The sequence below is a fragment of the Moschus berezovskii genome, chromosome 7 (assembly GCF_049115385.1).
Source record: "Moschus berezovskii isolate FMDL1 chromosome 7, NW_MosBer_1.0, whole genome shotgun sequence".
NCBI classification, from domain to species: domain Eukaryota; kingdom Metazoa; phylum Chordata; class Mammalia; order Artiodactyla; family Moschidae; genus Moschus; species Moschus berezovskii.
In genome coordinates this window covers 82805048-82822607 of record NC_142466.1, presented here as the reverse complement: position 1 = coordinate 82822607, position 17560 = coordinate 82805048, and the positions used below count along the sequence as shown (strand labels likewise).

At 42.6% G+C, this 17560-nt stretch overlaps 1 protein-coding gene and 1 non-coding gene across 10 annotated transcripts in view; both read left to right on the top strand.

The window, feature by feature from the left end:
* The window catches only part of UBAP2 (ubiquitin associated protein 2), a 130874-nt gene that overhangs the window by 103515 nt on the left and 9799 nt on the right, over nucleotides 1–17560 (top strand). For all 9 annotated transcript variants that reach the window (XM_055427297.2, XM_055427296.2, XM_055427299.2 and 6 more), the window contains 5 exons: nucleotides 142–311; nucleotides 3026–3239; nucleotides 7139–7178; nucleotides 9266–9449; nucleotides 10339–10408. In XM_055427297.2, coding sequence (XP_055283272.2) covers nucleotides 142–311; nucleotides 3026–3239; nucleotides 7139–7178; nucleotides 9266–9449; nucleotides 10339–10408 — 678 coding nt within the window. The remainder of the gene's footprint in view (nucleotides 1–141; nucleotides 312–3025; nucleotides 3240–7138; nucleotides 7179–9265; nucleotides 9450–10338; nucleotides 10409–17560) is intronic.
* On the top strand, nucleotides 8535–8618 carry LOC129557665 (small nucleolar RNA SNORD121A). The gene has a single exon (XR_008686265.1). It is a non-coding gene; the product is annotated as a small nucleolar RNA SNORD121A (small nucleolar RNA).

Here is a 17560-nt window from a genome sequence, read left to right as displayed (position 1 = left end):
TATTTCTTTTCCTGCCTTTAACTCCTTGTTCCTCAGGCCTCCCCACAGGGCCCTGGGAACGCAATGCTTGCTAGCTCTGCAGGGCTTTGGGACTGGGAATCTCTCACTTCTGTTGCTAACATCATGGTTTTGCTTTTACAGATCCCAGTTTCTGCAGTGGAAATGCCTGGATCAGCAGATGTCACAGGATTAAATGTCCAGTTTGGCGCCTTGGAATTTGGATCAGACCCTTCTCTCTCTGAATTTGGATCAGCTGCAAGCAGTGAAAATAGTAGTCAGATTCCCATTAGCTTGTATTCAAAATCTTTAAGGTATACAGTTTCCCACTTCTCTTTCTAGTTTTGTTTAACTCCTTTGCAAAGTAAAACACAGTAGAGCTTAAGAAATCACCTGGTGGAGAAAATAAACCCTATGGGTTTGTGTCACCATCACTAGTGGCTAACTCTAGAATATGTCTTCCATCCCCCTAAAAAGAAATCCTGTGCCTGTTAGCAGTCATGCCCAGCTTTCCCCCTTACTCCATCCCTTGAAAACCATTCATTTGTCTCCTGATTTGCCTATTGTAGGATTGAATATAACTAGGAAAACGCAATAAGTGGTCTTTTGTTTCTGACTTCTTTCACTTAGCGTAGTGTTTTCAGGGTTCATCCATTTTACAGTGTGTGTGCATTTTGTTTTCCAAGTAGTATTTCATTGTGCAGGTACATCACATTTTGTTTATCCACTCATTAGATATTTGGGTTACATCCACTCTTTGGCTGTTATGAGTCATACTGATGTGAAAATTCAGTTAAGTTTTGTGTGCTTTCATTTGCTTTGGATCTGTACCTGGGAATTGCTGGATCCTTTGATAACTCTTGTATTTAACCATTTGAGGATCTGTCAGACTTTCGCCCTAGTGGCTGAAATACTTACATTGCTACCAGTAATCTATGAGGGATGCAGTGTGTATACATCTTTGCTAACACTTATTTTCTTTCAATGGAATGTTTTATAAATAGAGGAATCTCAGATTTTAGATTTTATTTTACTACATTTTTTACCTTCTAGAGCCAAATCTGATATTTGCTTGAGCTCCCTTTCTTTCTTTCTTTCTTTATTTTTTCATGTTTTTTTTTTGTAATTAATTTATTTTTTATTGGAGGCAAATTATTTTACAATATTATATTGGTAATATAATATTGGTTTTGCCATACATTGACATGAATTCGCCCCGTGTTTACATAAGTTCCCCCTCCTGAACCCCCCTCCCACCTCCCTCCTCCCTTTATCCTCCCTCTGGGTCATCCCCGCATGCCAGCCCCGAGCATCCTATAACATGCATTGACCCTGAACTAGTGATTCGTTTCACATACGACAACATATGTGTTTCAATGCCATTCTCCCAAATCATCCCACCCTCACCCTCTCCCACAGAGTCCCAAAGACTGTTCTATACATCTGTGTCTCTTTTGCTGTCTCGTATACAGGGTTATCATTTGCATCTTTCTAAATTCCATATATATGCGTTAGTATACTGTATTGGTGTTTTTCTTTCTGGCTTACTTCACTCTGTATAATAGGCTCCAGTTTCATCCACCTCATTAGAACTGATTCAAATGTATTCTTTTTAATGGCTGAATAATACTCCATTGTGTATATGTACCAAAGCTTTCTTATCCATTCGTCTGCAGATGGACATCTAGGTTGCTTCCATGTCCTGGCTATTGTAAACAGTGCTGCAATGAACATTGGAGTACATGTGTCTTTCAATTCTGGTTTCCTCGGAGTGTGTGCCCAGGAGTGCGATTGCTTTGAGCTCCCTTTCTAAGGACAGACTCAGGACATTTAGATTCCTTAAAGTTTCTTACGAATTCTTAATAATGTCACTCTGCCTATTAGTTAAACTTGTTCAGTCGATAAGTCGTGTCTAACTCCACAACCCATGGACTGCAGCATGCGAGGCTTCCCTGTCCTTCACTGTCTCCCAGAGTTTGCTCACATTCATGTCCATTGAGTCAGTGATGTTATCTAACCATCTCATCCTCTGCTGCTTCCTTCTTTTGCCTTCAGTCTTTCCCAGCATCAGGGTCTTTTCCAGTGTGTCAGCTTTTTGCATTGGGTGGCAAAAGTATTGGAGCTTCAGCATCAGTCCATCCAATAGAATATTCAGAGTTGATTTCCTTTAGGACTGAATGAATGGTTTGATCTCCTTGCAGTCCAAGGGACTTGCAATAGTCTTCTCCAACACCACAGTTCAAAAGCATCAATTCTTTGGTGCTTAGTCTTCTTTATGGTCCAACTCTCACATCCATAACATGACTACTGGAAAAATCATAGCTTTGACTATATGGACCTTTGTAGGCAGTGATATCTCTGCTTTTAATATGCTGTCTAGGTTTTTCATAGCTTTTCTTCCAAGAAGCACGCATCTTTTAATTTTGTGGCTGAAGTCACTGTTCGCAGTGATTTTAGAACCCAGGAAAAGAAAATCTGCCACTGTTTACACTTTTACCCCTTCTGTTTGCCATGAAGTGATGGGACCGGATGCTGTATCTTTTTGAACATTCAAAGTTTTTTGAAAGTTGAGTTTTATGCCAGGTTTTTCACTCTCTTTTTTCACTCATCAAAAGGCTCTTAAGTTCCTCTTCATGTTCTGCCCTTAGGGTGATATTATCTGTATATCTGAGGTTGTTGATATCGCTCCCAGCAATCTTGATTCCAGCTTGAGCTTTGTCTGACCTGTTGTTTTGCATGATGTACTCTGTATATAAGTTAAATTAGCAGGGTCACAGTGTAGTCTTTAGACATACTCTTTTCCCAGTTTTGAACTGTCAAATTAGGTCGCTCTAATTTGGCAGGAGGGATTAATTGTTCTTTTAATCTTCATTTGCATGATATAAATGATGCAGCAGTATAAATTTTATAGTTACAGATATGTTTATTTAATTAATTTATTATGACAAGAGATGAAATTGTTCTACCTCATGAATTGTTCTACCTCGTGAAGTGACAGATTTGTGTCTCATGTCTTTTTTCTCTGTAGTGATTCTTTGAATACCTCCCTACCGATGACCAGTGCAGTACAGAACTCCACCTACACAACTTCCGTCGTTACCTCCTCCAGTCTGACCAGCTCCTCTTTGAGCTCCACTAGTCCAGTAACAACATCTTCCTCCTACGACCAGAGTTCTGTGCATAACAGGATCGCATACCAAAGCTCTGTGAGTCCGTCGGAGTCAGCTCCAGGAACCATCACGGCAAGTGGTCTTTCAGGTTTATTCTCACAGGAGATTCCAGTTGGAGCTCAATATGTAGTTTGGGAAATTTCCTTTTAGAAAATTTGAGTTTAGAAATCGGCTAACCTTTTGAGAGGAATCCATATAGTTTGTGGCCATCTCATTTGAAACCCGTGTTTCACGCACCCATACATAGGGATTGTGTGAATGGACCCAGACACCTGGTATACAGATAGGGTTAGAATACACCCTGAGTTGTGCAGTGGTTTCGGTGGGGTAGGTGGGGACTATAGTCTGTAATGTTTCACTTTCCTGTAAGGCAGACATTCTTACTAGTGAGAGCTACTTTAAAGTGGTGAGAACATGAAAATAATAGAAACAGTTGAATTGGCATAGCAGACATTTGGATACATTTTCTTTTCTTAAGTTTCCTTCTAAGATTGTGAGGAAATATTTGCATGTATTGATTTAAGAGTTTTTTCCTCCCTTCCTTTTCCATCTTTCATGTTGGATGTTTTCCTCAAATGTCTGGTCAATCCAGTGTGCCCACTTAACACTGAAACTGTCTGTAGGGGTCGGTTGTTGGCCATGGGCTTCAGTGAGGGACAGTGTGGATGGCCATTTCTGTAGGGATGGGAGCTCCTTCATCAGCCCTGTGGGCCTTTCCTGTTTGATTTATTTGGATTCTTCAGGGACTCTTCTTCCAGTCTCTTCCCTGTAGGACCTATACCTGTCTGTCAGTGTCTTAAAAACCTAGTGTAAAGAGAAGGCTGCTGTTAAATATTCATCGATGAAGTTTAGAGCCTGTGGGAGAAGGTGGAAGGGCGCGTTCACCCTGCTGTGCAGAGTTTAAAAATTTCTCTAACATTTAGCCCTGCCTCGACACCCAGTTCCAAAGTCATGTGATATATATTAGTACTGAGTTGCTTGGTATGGTTCTTGGATATAAGTTGAATGGTTTTCTGATTTTCTCAACTACTTGCTTAGGATTTGGCTTTACCAGGTCAGCTAAGGCAGTTACTGTCTGGCATCTGCTTTCTACTGTATAACATCTTGTTGCTCTCATTTTCCACCTGTATTTCTCTTTCTGGGTTGACACCTTTTTAAAAAGCCGTGTATTTTTGATATATATTCTGTAAGAAGTTTATTTTTGTGATTTCCAACGTGGTAACCACTAGCCACATATGGTAGTTAAAGTTCAGCTTCTCTGACACACCACGATTTAAATGTTGTCTGTCTAGATATGGTTGGTCAGTCACTATAGTACACTACCAAGTACAGACAGACAGTATTTCCACTATTGCAGAATATTCTGTTCCCTTGGAAAGTGCTGGTCTTTAGTGTGTAAGACATAAATCAGACCATTTCTTTAAATCTCAGTCATCTGCATGACATCTCAGTTCCAACTCTAACCTGACCTTTTGTTCTTCTTGTCCATATCACTGTTCAACTCATTTCTTGCTCAGCTAATTGAACTAGATTTCTGATCTCTTTTGATCATTTGATGTCATTTTTGTTCCCAACATGCTTCTGCCTAGAATTTCCTTCATCCCTAATAATAATGACTTCTTTATTGTGTCAGTTTGTCCATTGCTTGTGAAATTTTTGTTTCTGTTTTTAATAGTTTTAAAATTGAAGTTATTTAATTAATTGTAGTTAATTTACAATGTTGTATCAGTTTCACATGTACAGCAGAGTGATTCAGTTATATGTATATATTCTTTTTCAGAGTCCTTTCCATTGTAGGTTATAAGATATGGAACACAGTTCACTGTGATATACAGTAGGACCTTACTGTTCCAATGTTTGTATTTTTTTAAGGTTTATTTATTTTTAATTCAAGTATAATTGCTTTATAATTTTGTGTCGGTTTTTGCCATACATCAACATGAATCAGCCTGGGGCTTCCCTGGTGGCTCAGTTGGGAAGAATCTGCCTGCAGTGCAGGAAACCCACATTCAGTCTCTGGGTTGGGAAGATCCTCTGGAGAAGGGAATGGTAACCCACTCTAGTATTCTTGCCTGGAGAATTCCATGGACAGAGGAGCCTGGAGGGCTTCAGTCCATGTGGTTGCAAAGAGTTGGACACGACTGAACAACTAACACGTTCACTTTTACATACACATATATCCCCTCCCTCTTGAACCTCCCTCCCACCCCATCCCACCCCCTAGGTTGTCACAGAGCAGCAGTTTGAGCTTCCTGCATCATACAACAAATTCCCAGTGGCTATCTATTTTTACATGTGGTCCAGTGTTTGTATTTTAAAAATGATTTTCTAGGTGAAATGAAGTGTTCCCAAGATGTGATGGCAGCTGTTGCATTCCTTTTTTCCTGTCTTTTTGTCTAGTGAGTCTTTTTATTTTTTTATTGGCTCTCTGGGTCTTTCTTGCTACAAGGACTTTATCTAGTTGTGGTGTACCGTTTTCTCATGGTGGCTTGTCTTGTTGCAGGGCATAGGCTCTAAGGCATGGGGACTTTAGTAGTTGTGGCTCTCAGGCTCTAGGGCACAGGCTTAATAGTTGTGGTGTATGGGGTTAGTTGCTCCAAGGCATGTGGGATCTTCCTGGATCAGGGATTGAACCCATGTTTCCTGAATTGATAGGTGGATTCTTTACCACTGAGCCACTAGGGAAGCCCTGGTATAGTTTTGAGAAGACTTTGTATGTCAGTTTTGTGCTGTCTTGGAGGAATATGCTTGATGTCACATGTGTATATTTACCAAACAGTGAACCATCGTTGAGTGGGAGGCGGAACAGGAGAGAACTTTGATTGCTCTGCATGTGCCCTTTATACTGATTTTCCCTTCTCTCAGTCTTTTAGCTCTGTTTGCTTTATTTCTCTCTAGCAGTCCTGTTTTATTGTCTACATTTCTTGTAAATAATCTCAAATTATTTTAAGAATAAAATGTGTTGTATGTAGGATTTTATGAAAAGAAGGTGTACTGAATTTCTGTTCTGAGAAGATCGTCTCCTCAGCTTCCTTGTCCCATCCAGAGCCTGTCTGAGCCCTGTAGGCTCCACTGTCAGTCACTGTTGTTTTTTTTTTTTCAATAATAAGTTTATTTTTTTATTTATTGGCTGAGCTGGGTCTTCACTGCTGCAGAGGCTTTTCTCTAGTTGTGGCGAGCAAGGGCTACTCTCTAGTTGGGATGTGCGGGCTTCTCACTGCTGTGGCTTCTCTTGTTTTTGCGCACGGGCTTCTAGGCACACAAGCTTTAGTAGTTGCCTCCCAGCCTCTAGAGCAGCGGCTCAGTAGATGTGGCACACGGGCTTAGTTGCTCTGCTGCATGTGGGGTCTTCCTGGATTGACTCAAACCTGCATCTCCTGCCTTGGCAGGAGTGGCTCTTTACCACTGAGCCACCAGAGAAGCCCTCAACCTCTCTGCCAGGTCTCCACACCCCATCTGTGGAAGTAAGGTTTTCTTTGTGAGGATGCCTGTTTCTGTTTGAAGGTTCTAGGGAAGTGCTTCATGGTTAACTCAGACCAATTGAATGATATAAAATATGATAATTCCTTGCATGAAAGTTATCTTCATTATAATTTGGAAACACTTACTTTCTAGTATGTGGGGTACTCAGGAGACAGAATGTCCATGAGATGTGGTGATTTCAATATAGTGAGAGTTCCCAAGTCCTGCCTGTGGCTTAATAATTTTTAGGACTGTTTCATTGCTTTCTGTGCTTTTGGCCTTATTTTTTATTCTTATTACTTCCTTAAATAACCAGTTTGGTGTAAATAAGGTCAGCTTGCTGGGACTTATTAAGAATTTGTTGTATTGCCTTTCCTTTTCTTAAGAAACAAAATAAAACAGGTCATAGTTCTTTGCTTAATTCATAATCTTCATATGTTTGTGGCTAAATCCCAACTAGGTTGTCATTTGATGGAGGGTTTACTTACTTTATTTTCTCTTTCTTATAGAATGGACATGGTGGTAGTCGAAGTCAGCAGACAGTAGACAGTAAGTATATGAGCTAACTATTCTTGTTGTGGCTGGTGGAAACCACAGACAGAAAAAGAGCATAACTGATGTGGTGGGGAAAATGATTGGCCAATGGCTAATTCTGCAAAAGTAGTCCTCCTTTTCTGAGAGCTATCTCTGACTCATCATTGGCAACATTTCTTTCAGTTTAGAGTTGAACTAGAGAGGCCCTGTGACCAGACTGTAGGTGATGGTATTACTAGAAATATATTTACAGCAAGAAGGGGGTCTTGTATCATTCTGCTGTCTTAAGACTTCATCCCCAGTGTGGAGTGTAGGTTGGATTTAAAATATGCTTTTCTCAGAGGCCCAGATTCCAGGAGGTTTAAGAGGGCTTTCACTTCAGTAATGTGAAAGATGTTTAAAGCAGAGATTGGCATGCTGGTTTAGGAGAGAGAGAAAATGTTGCTAACTATAAATACTTGGGAGAAATGGAGGGAGAGCCCGCCAAATCTAGTACAGCTCAGTGATCACTGGAGTTAGTGTAGGTGAATTCCCATTAGTTGTTCCTTTTGTTCTTGGCTAGTTTATCAGATTATGGTCATAATCTAAAATGAAATCAATTTTCATTGATCATTCAGTGAAGCAAATGGATATCTATTGGGTATGGAAGCCAGAAGGACCCTCTTTTTATTTATAAATTTTTGGGAGTGTGGCTGTGGAATTTTGCCAGACCAGGAATGGGCCTCAGTTGGAATTGAAATGACACATTGATTTACCCCGAGTTGGATCTGGTGTTCAGGGACCGCCAGAGCAACAGATAACATTCATCTGAGAACACTAGATGTCACAGGAAGTGTGAATTGCTCAGTCTGTGGTAGAAAGTTTCTTTGGCCCAGGTGTGGAGTTGAGAACACGCAGAGGTTTACTAAGAGATTTTATTTGAGGATTTCAAATGAGATAATGAGATGTGAGATGTCCATAAAACAGTGTGCATTTTAGATAGGTTTTTATCTCCCATGCGCTCTTCTCTAACCATCTCTCTCTCTCTCACACACACACACACACACACACACACACACACACTGTCACACTCACATTCACCACACACTTTCTATGAACCTGTCATTGATGTGATCTAATACCCAGGGAGGTGAGTTTTGGGCCAGGGACATCTGTGGTGTCTTTATCTGATTTCTGGAAGAACAGGTGCCATCTGGGAAGGCCTGTCAGTGAAAAGCCTCAGGGGTGTGAGGACCACTCTAAGAACTGACCATGCTCGGTGTTGCCCTGTCACTGCCTGTGCTGGCTTTTGAACTATCCTCCCTTTCGGAGACTAGCTCATGTCCCGTGGACTCTCAGGGCCTCCTGAAGCAAGGTGCTGCCCCCTCCTAACTGCAGAAGACAATGATGCTTTATTTCCAAGCACATATCTGAGTTGTATGTGTGGATGGCACTAAAACTGAGTCTTTTCTGCAGCTGGGATTGATTGCATTCTTATTCTTCTGAAAGCCTACTGCATGCATTTATGTGCTCTGAGGTCTGTTCTTTTGAAGTGTATGCAAAGAAAATGCTCACTTTTGGAAGTAGCTGTGGAGGGCAGGGGTGTCTTCCTCAGGTTTCAGGTGTGTGTTATTCTCCATTGTATGTACCCTGGAGAGGGCTTTCAGCCCCTTCCTCCCTTCTACTGGCAGTGAACTTTCTTGAGGTCAGCCTGCTGTGATACTCATTTGATAGAAGCAGACCTAACCCCTGGGTGGTTCCCCCACCACGTGGTCACTGTCCCTTGTGTTCATGTTGTGACCGTATTTGTCAGTCTCTGAGCCTCTTTCCGTGTCTGGGTGCAGCTTAGGGTCAGGTTCCTTTAGTCAGGAGGATTTGACCCCCACATCGGGACTGGGTGTGATGGTAAAGATGTATCTCCCTCCTCGCTTGGGGCCTATGTTCTGACCATCCTTCCCACCATCACAGCAGACAGGGCAGAACCCGCCTGCAGCCTGCTCATGCATTGTCCCCTGGGGTGTCATTTTGTATGTGTCACAACCCAGCCAACCTGTCACAAAACATTGAGCATTTCTCCGATACTCACATTTGGTTCTGGAGCTAAACTGATCTGTTTCTTACAGCTACTTCATCCGTTCCAGCTCCAAAGACAACAGACCCTCCTTCTGCCCTCCCATCTGTGGCCTCCTTGCCCAGCACCACCTCCTGCGCTCCGCTTCTGCCCCCTGCATCCCAGCACACTGCCACTCTGCCCTCCCTGTCCCAGCCCGGAGACCTGTCCAGCAGTCCCCTCTCTCAGCTTAGCAGGTACGGGGACAACAGGGACCCAGAGTCCGAGGCACCAAGGCCAAGTCCTGAAGCTTCTGGATGGCTGTGTCCATGGACAGAGCCCACATTTGCCCCTGCCTTTCATCCTGGCCTTTCGCAGTAATGCGGTATGGCTCGGGTGGGGTCTCAGGCGCCAGGTGTGAAAGCCTTGCCGCCTGTAACACCTCTGCTGTCACACAGCCCTGGGTCTTTGGGAATGGGGTGGGGCCAAAGGTCGCTTCTACTCCTCTTTAGCCCTCAGGAGGGGGCCCCGTGCCTCACCCCTGCCCCATATTCTGGGCCCCATCACTGTGATGTGGGGTGAGAGTGCTGGGGGATTTCTGAGCAGGTCTCTTGTGTGGCACTTGCTGTGGGTTCAAAGATGAGTGATCAGCACAGGCATAGGAGGACCGGACTGGCGGCTCCTCACCTAGCTTCTGAGCAGAGTTCTCCTCTTGCCTCATGAAGCCTGGAGCAGAAGCCAGGCTTCTTGAATTCTGTATTTGATGGGCATTCAAGCTCTGGTGTGTGGGGCCAACATAGGAAATTTCTTCCCACACACACAGATTTAAGGGGGTGGTCTCCAAGGCTGACTGTTCTTAGTACAATCCTGTTCTTACCATTTACAGTCTCAGAGCAGATGGAGCTCCCTGAAGCGGGCTCTGCAGGTTCCCAGGGAAGGATGTCCTGGATCCTCATGGCAATTGAGCAAGCCTTTAGGTCATTTCTAACCACAGAACACCTGTCCAAGGTGATGTGGAATGAAGGGTGTCCATCCAGACCTTCCTTCCCATGGGGGGACAAGGCAAGCTCATGGATAGCCTGCCTGGCCAAGTGGCCCCTGGTATGGAGGGCCGTGGTGGACACGTGGTGCCGTCTTGTCTTCCAGCTCCCTCTCCAGCCACCAGAGCAGCCTCGCCTCCACGCACATGCCGCTCTCCGCCAGCACATCCCACACAGTAAGTGTTCCCAGCTCCCCCACCCACTCCCTCCTTAGCCGGCTTGGGGCCTAGGCATGGGCAGGGTAGGGGTAGGCTGTAGTTTGTGAATCTGAATATCTGGATACTGTAATCACTTGGCTGTGATGTCTCATCTAGGTTCATGGTTTGAACAGATGATTTCCTAGGCCCCATGGAGGACGTGTGGTTCCTGCCTCTGTGGTAAAATCAGTTCTCCAGACCTGATATGATGGGCAGGGCTGTCAGGTGGTGAATTTGTTCCCCGGAATTCACTATTCATTCTAGGAGACCTTTCTGCCTGGCAGGGTTGGTTTTATTTTCTGGGGCTTCTTATGTTGGGATCTTTGCAAGCTTTTTAGAGGAAGGTCGATTTGTTGCTAACTTCTGCTTGGTATCTGTTGTGTGTGTTCTCAGTCATGTCTGACTCTCTGTGACCCTGTGGACTGGGCTTTGCTAAAAGTCCAGTTTTATCAAGAGCAGTGCTGCTGGAGACCACTCTGGTACTTTGTGAAGTACATTGTAGGGAAACTGTGTGAAGGAAAAGGAAGAGTCTGTGTGTCTCTGAGACAGACAGATGGTCCAGCCAGTGTTACCACATCCAGTGTGTGTGGTTGTGGAGCCTTCACTCCCGCCAGCTCAGGCCGTCTTCTCCAGCTCAGGGGCAGGGGCTTTGGGACGGTCCTGTGGCAGAAGCATGTGTGGAGTGTGGAGAGGCAAGAATGGAAGTGAAAGCGGGGTGCCAGCTGGAGAGGTTCTGATGTGTTACTGGAGGACCCTAGATCGTGGTTACTGAAGTCTCAGCATCTAAGCTGTGGAGCTGGGATCATGGTCTCAGGGCTCAGTCTAAACTGTGGGAACATGGAAGGAAAGGTGCCAGGAAAGAACCAAGTGCCCCATTCCCAGGAGACAGCAGGCTTCCACAAGGTGGGAGTAGGTGGTCTTTAAGCAGGGAGGGAAGTTTTGGGCCCAGGTGAATGGGGGAGTTGGGAAATTGGCAAATTAGTTTTTTCTGAAGAAGAAGTCAAATCTTTTGCTGTAGAATGAAGTGGTGGAAAAGGTTCAGTCCTGTCTTTCATTAGTATCTGGCCAACATTGTGGCATTCCTATTCTAGCTTAAGTGAAATCGGTTTATACATAATTCTTTGCTTGAAACACACAGATCACTGTCTTCCTAGCAGAGATTGGTGTGACTGTCTCTGTCCTTGGAGTAAGCTGCCTGCCCACCACCTATGCCTTGTGTTTGGCCAGTGGGAGCCCTGAGATGTCCCCTTTGTGAGCCCTGGAGAGCTGACCTCCCATCCTGGGCACTGTTGATCTCATGGTTCGCTGCACTCTGTGTCCTGGCAGGAAACTGTCATACAGTCCCAGTGGCCACAACCAGAATAGACTTGTGCAGTTGCTAAGGTGGTCACTGAGTCACAACACTCAATAAGGAAAGACATAAAGACACACACTGAAAAGTTTTTGGCTCTTTTCTACTTGGTTTTGTCCCTTTTCCTATTATTTTCTTGATCTTCTAGAGTTTGTTTTTTTAACCTATCAAATGCATACACAGTCATTTTCCTTTTTGCTCTTTTCCTTTTCCTGTAATGTAAATGGGAACGTTCTATACAGTTTCCTGTATCTTTTCCCCTCACTCAACAGTGTATCTTTAGGAGGTTTCTGTGTTGGATCAGAGTTCTTTGTTCTTTTTTCACAGCTCTGCTGCATTGCATTATTTAGTAGTCCTCCTCTGATGGAACTTGAGGGCCATTTTCAGTTTTGATATCCCAGAAATACTGTGGGTTTGGTTCTAGACCACTGCTATAAAGTGAATAATGGAGAGAGAGGACCGGGCCTGAATGCCGCGAGGGCAGTCTCGGGGAGCTGACTGGAGATAGTAGACCAGACTGTGGGGTAGCTACCCCGCGAAAAGCCCTAACTTGACTCCGCCAGTCCCGCTCACAGAACAAAGGACTGAGCAGAACTAGCTGGCTGCGTACGGCCCATCCCCTGCCGAGACAGGCAGGGAAGGGCAGCCAGAGCCAGAAGGGGGCAATCGCGGCCCCAGAGAGGCATCCGATACCAAACTGCAGGCAGGCTTCAGTGTTAACCAAGACTTTTTGGGTTTCTGGCTGGTTACCATCCGCCTGAGAAGGTGTGCCGGTTGTATACACAGAAAACCGAGCAGGAGGAACCCAGGAGGTGTTAAGTTGCAGCGACTGTGCTTGCCAAACACCTGGTCACTTGAGCTGCTCGGTCCAGGGAAGACACAAAACACAGGCCCAACCAAGTCTGCGCCTTTGTGGAGTACCCGAGAACCTGAACTTGAGCGGCTTAGACCTGGGAAGTGCATACTACCCAGTGCCTGCCTCAGACAGTTCCCGGCAGAGCAACCTAGAGCCTGTGCAGTGTAGACCAGGACAGCACACACGCCGTGAGCAGGGGCACACCCAGTGTGGCCGGGACACTGCGAGCACTCCCCACAGACGCCAGAGCTCTGCAGTGTTCCTCCCTTCGCAGAACAGGACTGAACAAGTGAGCCTTAAAAAGTGTCCACCACCACCACCCCCTAGAGTCAGGGAGGAAATTAGACACTGAAGAGACTCCAGCTCTACCCACCAGAACACTGACACAAGCTTCCCTAACCAGGGAACCTTGACAAGCTGCACGTCCAACCTCACCCATAGCGAGGAAACTCCACAATAAAGAGAACTCCACAAACTGCCAGAAGACGGAAAGGCCACCCCAAACACAGCAATATAAGCAAGATGAAGAGTCAGAGAAATACCCAGCAAATAAAGGAACAGGATAAATGCCCACCAACCCAAACAAAAGAGGAAGAGATAGGGAATCTACCTGATAAAGAATTCCAAATAATGACAGTGAAATTGATCCAAAATCTTGAAAGCAAATTGGAGTTACAGATAAATAATCTGGAGACGAGGATTGAGAAGATGCAAGAAAAGTTTAATAAGGATCTAGAAGAAATAAAAAAGAGTCAATATATAATGAACAATGCAATAAATGAGATCAAAAACACTCTGGAGGGAACCAACAGTAGAATAATGGAGGCAGAAGATAGAATAAGTGAGTTAGAAGGTAGAATGGTAGTAATAAATGAAGCAGAGAGGAAAAAAGAAAAATGAATTAAAATAAATGAGGACAATCTCAGAGACCTCTGGGACAATTTTAAATGCCCCAACATCCAAATCGTAGGAGTCCCAGAAGAAGAAGACAAGAAGAAAGACCATGAGAAAATACTTGAGGAGATAATAGTTGAAAATTTCCCTAAAATGGGGAAGGAAATAATCACCCAGGACCAAGAATCCCAGAGAGTCCCAAACAAGATAAACCCAAGGCGAAATACCCCAAGACACATATTAATCAAATTAACAAAGATCAAACACAAAGAACAAATATTAGAAGCAGCAAGGGAAAAGCAACAAATAACACACAAGGGGATCCCCATAAGGATAACAGCTGACCTTTTAATAGAAACTCTTCAGGCCAGGAGGGAATGGCAGGGCATACTTAAAGTGATGAAAGAAAACCTGCAGACTAGATTACTGTACCCAGCAAGGATCTCATTCAAATATGAAGGCAAAATCAAAAGCTTTACAGACAGGCAAAAGCTGAGAGAATTCAGCATCACCAAACCAACTCTCCAACAAATGCTAAAGGACCTTCTCTAGACAGGAAACACAGAATGAGTGTATAAACTTGAACCCAAAACAATACAGAAAATGGCAACAGGATCATACTTATCAATAATTACCTTAAATGTAAATGGGTTGAACGCCCAACCAAAAGACAAAGACTGGCTGAATGGATACAAAAACAAGACCCCTATATATGCTGTCTGCAAAAGACTCACCTCAAAACGAGGGACACATACAGATTGAAAGTGAAGGGCTGGAAAAAGACATTCCACGCAAATAGAGACCAAAAGAAAGCAGGAGTAGCAATACTCATATCAGGTAAAATAGACTTTAAGACAAAGGCTGTGAAAAGAGACAATGAAGGACACTACATAATGATCAAAGGCTCAATCCAAGAAGAAGATATAACAATTATAAATATATATGCACCCAACATAGGAGCACCACAATATGTAAGACTAATGCTAGCAAGTATGAAAGGGGAAATCAACAATAACACAATAATAGTGGGAGACTTTAATACCCCACTCACACCTATGGATAGATCAACTAAACAGAAAATTAACAAGGAAACACAAAAGTTAAATGATACAATAGACCAGTTAGACCTAATAGATATCTATAGGACATTTCACCCCCAAACAGTGAATTTCACCTTCTTCTCCAAGTGCACACGGAACCTTCTCCAGGATAGATCACATCCTGGGCCATAAATCTAGCCTTGGTAAATTCAAAAAAATTGAAATCATTCTAAGCATTTTTTCTGACCACAATGCAGTAAGACTAGATCTCAATTACAGGAGAAAAACTATTAAAAATTCCAACATATGGAGGCTGAACAACACGCTGCTGAATAACGAACAAATCATTGAAGAAATCAAAAAAGAAATCAAAATATGCATAGAAATGAATGAAAATGAAAACACAACAACCCAAAACCTCTGGGACACTAAAAGCAGTGCTAAGGGGAAGGTTCATAGCAATACAGGCATACCTCAAGAAACAAGAAAAAAGCCAACTAAATAACCTAATTCTACACCTAGAGCACCTAGAAAAGGAAGAAATGAAGAACCCTAGGGTCAGTAGAAGGAAAGAGATCTTAAAAATTAGGGCAGAAATAAATACAAAAGAAACAAAAGAGACCATAGCAAAAATCAAGAAAGCCAAAAGATGGTTCTTTGAGAGGGTAAATAAAATTGACAAACCACTAGCCAGACTCATCAAGAAACAAAGGGAGAAAAACCAAATCAATAAAATTAGAAATGAAAAGGGAGAGATCACAACAGACAACACAGAAATACAAAGGATCATAAGAGACTATTATCAACAATTATATGCCAATAAAATGGACAACTTGCAAGAAATGGAAAAATTCTTAGAAAAGTATAACTTTCCAAAACTGAACCAGGAAGATATAGAAAATCTTAACAGACCCATCACAAGCATGGAAATTGAAACTGTAATCAGAAATCTTCCAGCAAACAAAAGCCCAGGTCCAGATGGCTTCACAGCTGAATTCTACCAAAAATTTAGAGAAGAGCTAACACCTATCCTACTCAAACTCTTCCAGAAAATTGCAGAGGAAGGTAAACTTCCTAACTCATTCTATGAGGCCACCATCACCCTAATACCAAAACCTGACAAAGATGCCACAACAAAAGAGAACTTCAGGCCAATATCACTGATGAACATAGATGCAAAAATCCGTAACAAAATTCTAGCAATCAGAATCCAACACATTAAAAAGATCATACATCATGACCAAGTGGGCTTTATCCCAGGGATGCAAGGATTCTTCAATATCCACAAATCAATCAATGTAATACACCACATTAACAAATTGAAAAATAAAAACCATATGATTATTTCAATAGATGCAGAGAAAGCCTTTGACAAAATTCAACATCCATTTATGATCAAAACCCTCTAGAAGGCGGGAATAGAAGGAACATTCCTCAACGTAATAAAAGCTATATATGACAAACCCACAGCAAACATTATCCTCAATGGTGAAAAACTGAAAGCGTTTCCCCTAAAGTCAGGAACAAGACAAGGGTGCCCACTCTCACCACTACTATTCAACATAGTTTTGGAAGTTTTGGCCACAGCAGTCAGAGCAGAAAAAGACATGAATACAAATTGGAAAAGAAGAAGTAAAACTCTCACTGTTTGCAGATGACATGATCCTCTACACAGAAAACCCTAAAGACTCTACCAGAAAATTACTAGAGCTAATCAATGAATATAGTAAAGTTGCAGGATATAAAATCAACACACAGAAATCCCTTGCATTCCTATACACTAATAATGAGAAAATAGAGAAGGAAACAATTCCACTCACCGTTGCAATGAAAAGAATAAAATACTTAGGAATATATCTACCTAAAGAAACAAAAGACCTATATATAGAAAACTATAAAACATTGGTGAAAGAAATCAGAGAGGACACTAATAGATGGAGAAATATACCATGTTCATGGATTGGTAGAATAAATATTGTGAAAATGAATATATTACCCAAAGTAATTTATAAGTTCAATACAATCCCTATCAAGCTACCAATGGTGTTTTTCACAGAGCTAGAACAAATAATTTCACAATTTGTATGGAAATACAAAAATCATCAAATAGCCAAAGCAATCTTGAGAAAGAAGAATGGAACTAGGGGAATCAACCTGCCGGACTTCAGGCTCTACTACAAAGCCACAGTCATCAAGACAGTATGGTACTGGCATAAAGACAGAAATATAGATCAATGGAACAAAATAGAAAGCCCAGAGATAAATCCACGCACCTATGGACACCTTATCTTTGACAAGGGAGGCAAGAATATTCAATGGAGAAAAGACAATCTCTTTAACAAGTGGTGCTGGGAAAACTGGTCAACCACTTGTAAAAGAATGAAACTAGAACACTCCCTAACACCATACACAAAAATTAACTCAAATGGATTAAAGATCTAAATGTAAGACCAGAAACTATAAAACTCCTAGAGGAGAACGTAGGCAAAACACTCTCCGACATAAATCACAGTAGGATCCTCCATGACCCATCTCCCAGAATATTGGAAATAAAAGCAAAAGTAAACAAATGGGACCTAATTAAAATCAAAAGCTTCTGCACAGCAAAGGAAACTATAAGCAAGGTGAAAAGACAGCCTTCAGAATGGGAGAAAATAATAGCAAATGAAGCAACTGATAAAGGATTAATCTCAAAAATATACAAGAAACTCCTGCAGCTCAATTCCAGAAAAATAAACGACCCAATCAAAAAATGGGCCAAAGAACTAAACAGACATTTCTCCAAAGAAGACATACAGATGGCTAACAAACACATGAAAAGATGCTCAACATCACTCATAATCAGAGAAATGCAAATTAAAACCACGGTGAGGTACCATTTCATGCCAGTCAGAATGGCTGCTATCCAAAAGTCTACAAGCAATAAATGCTGGAGAGGGTGTGGAGAAAAGGGAACCCTCTTACACTGTTGATGGGAATGCAAACTAGTA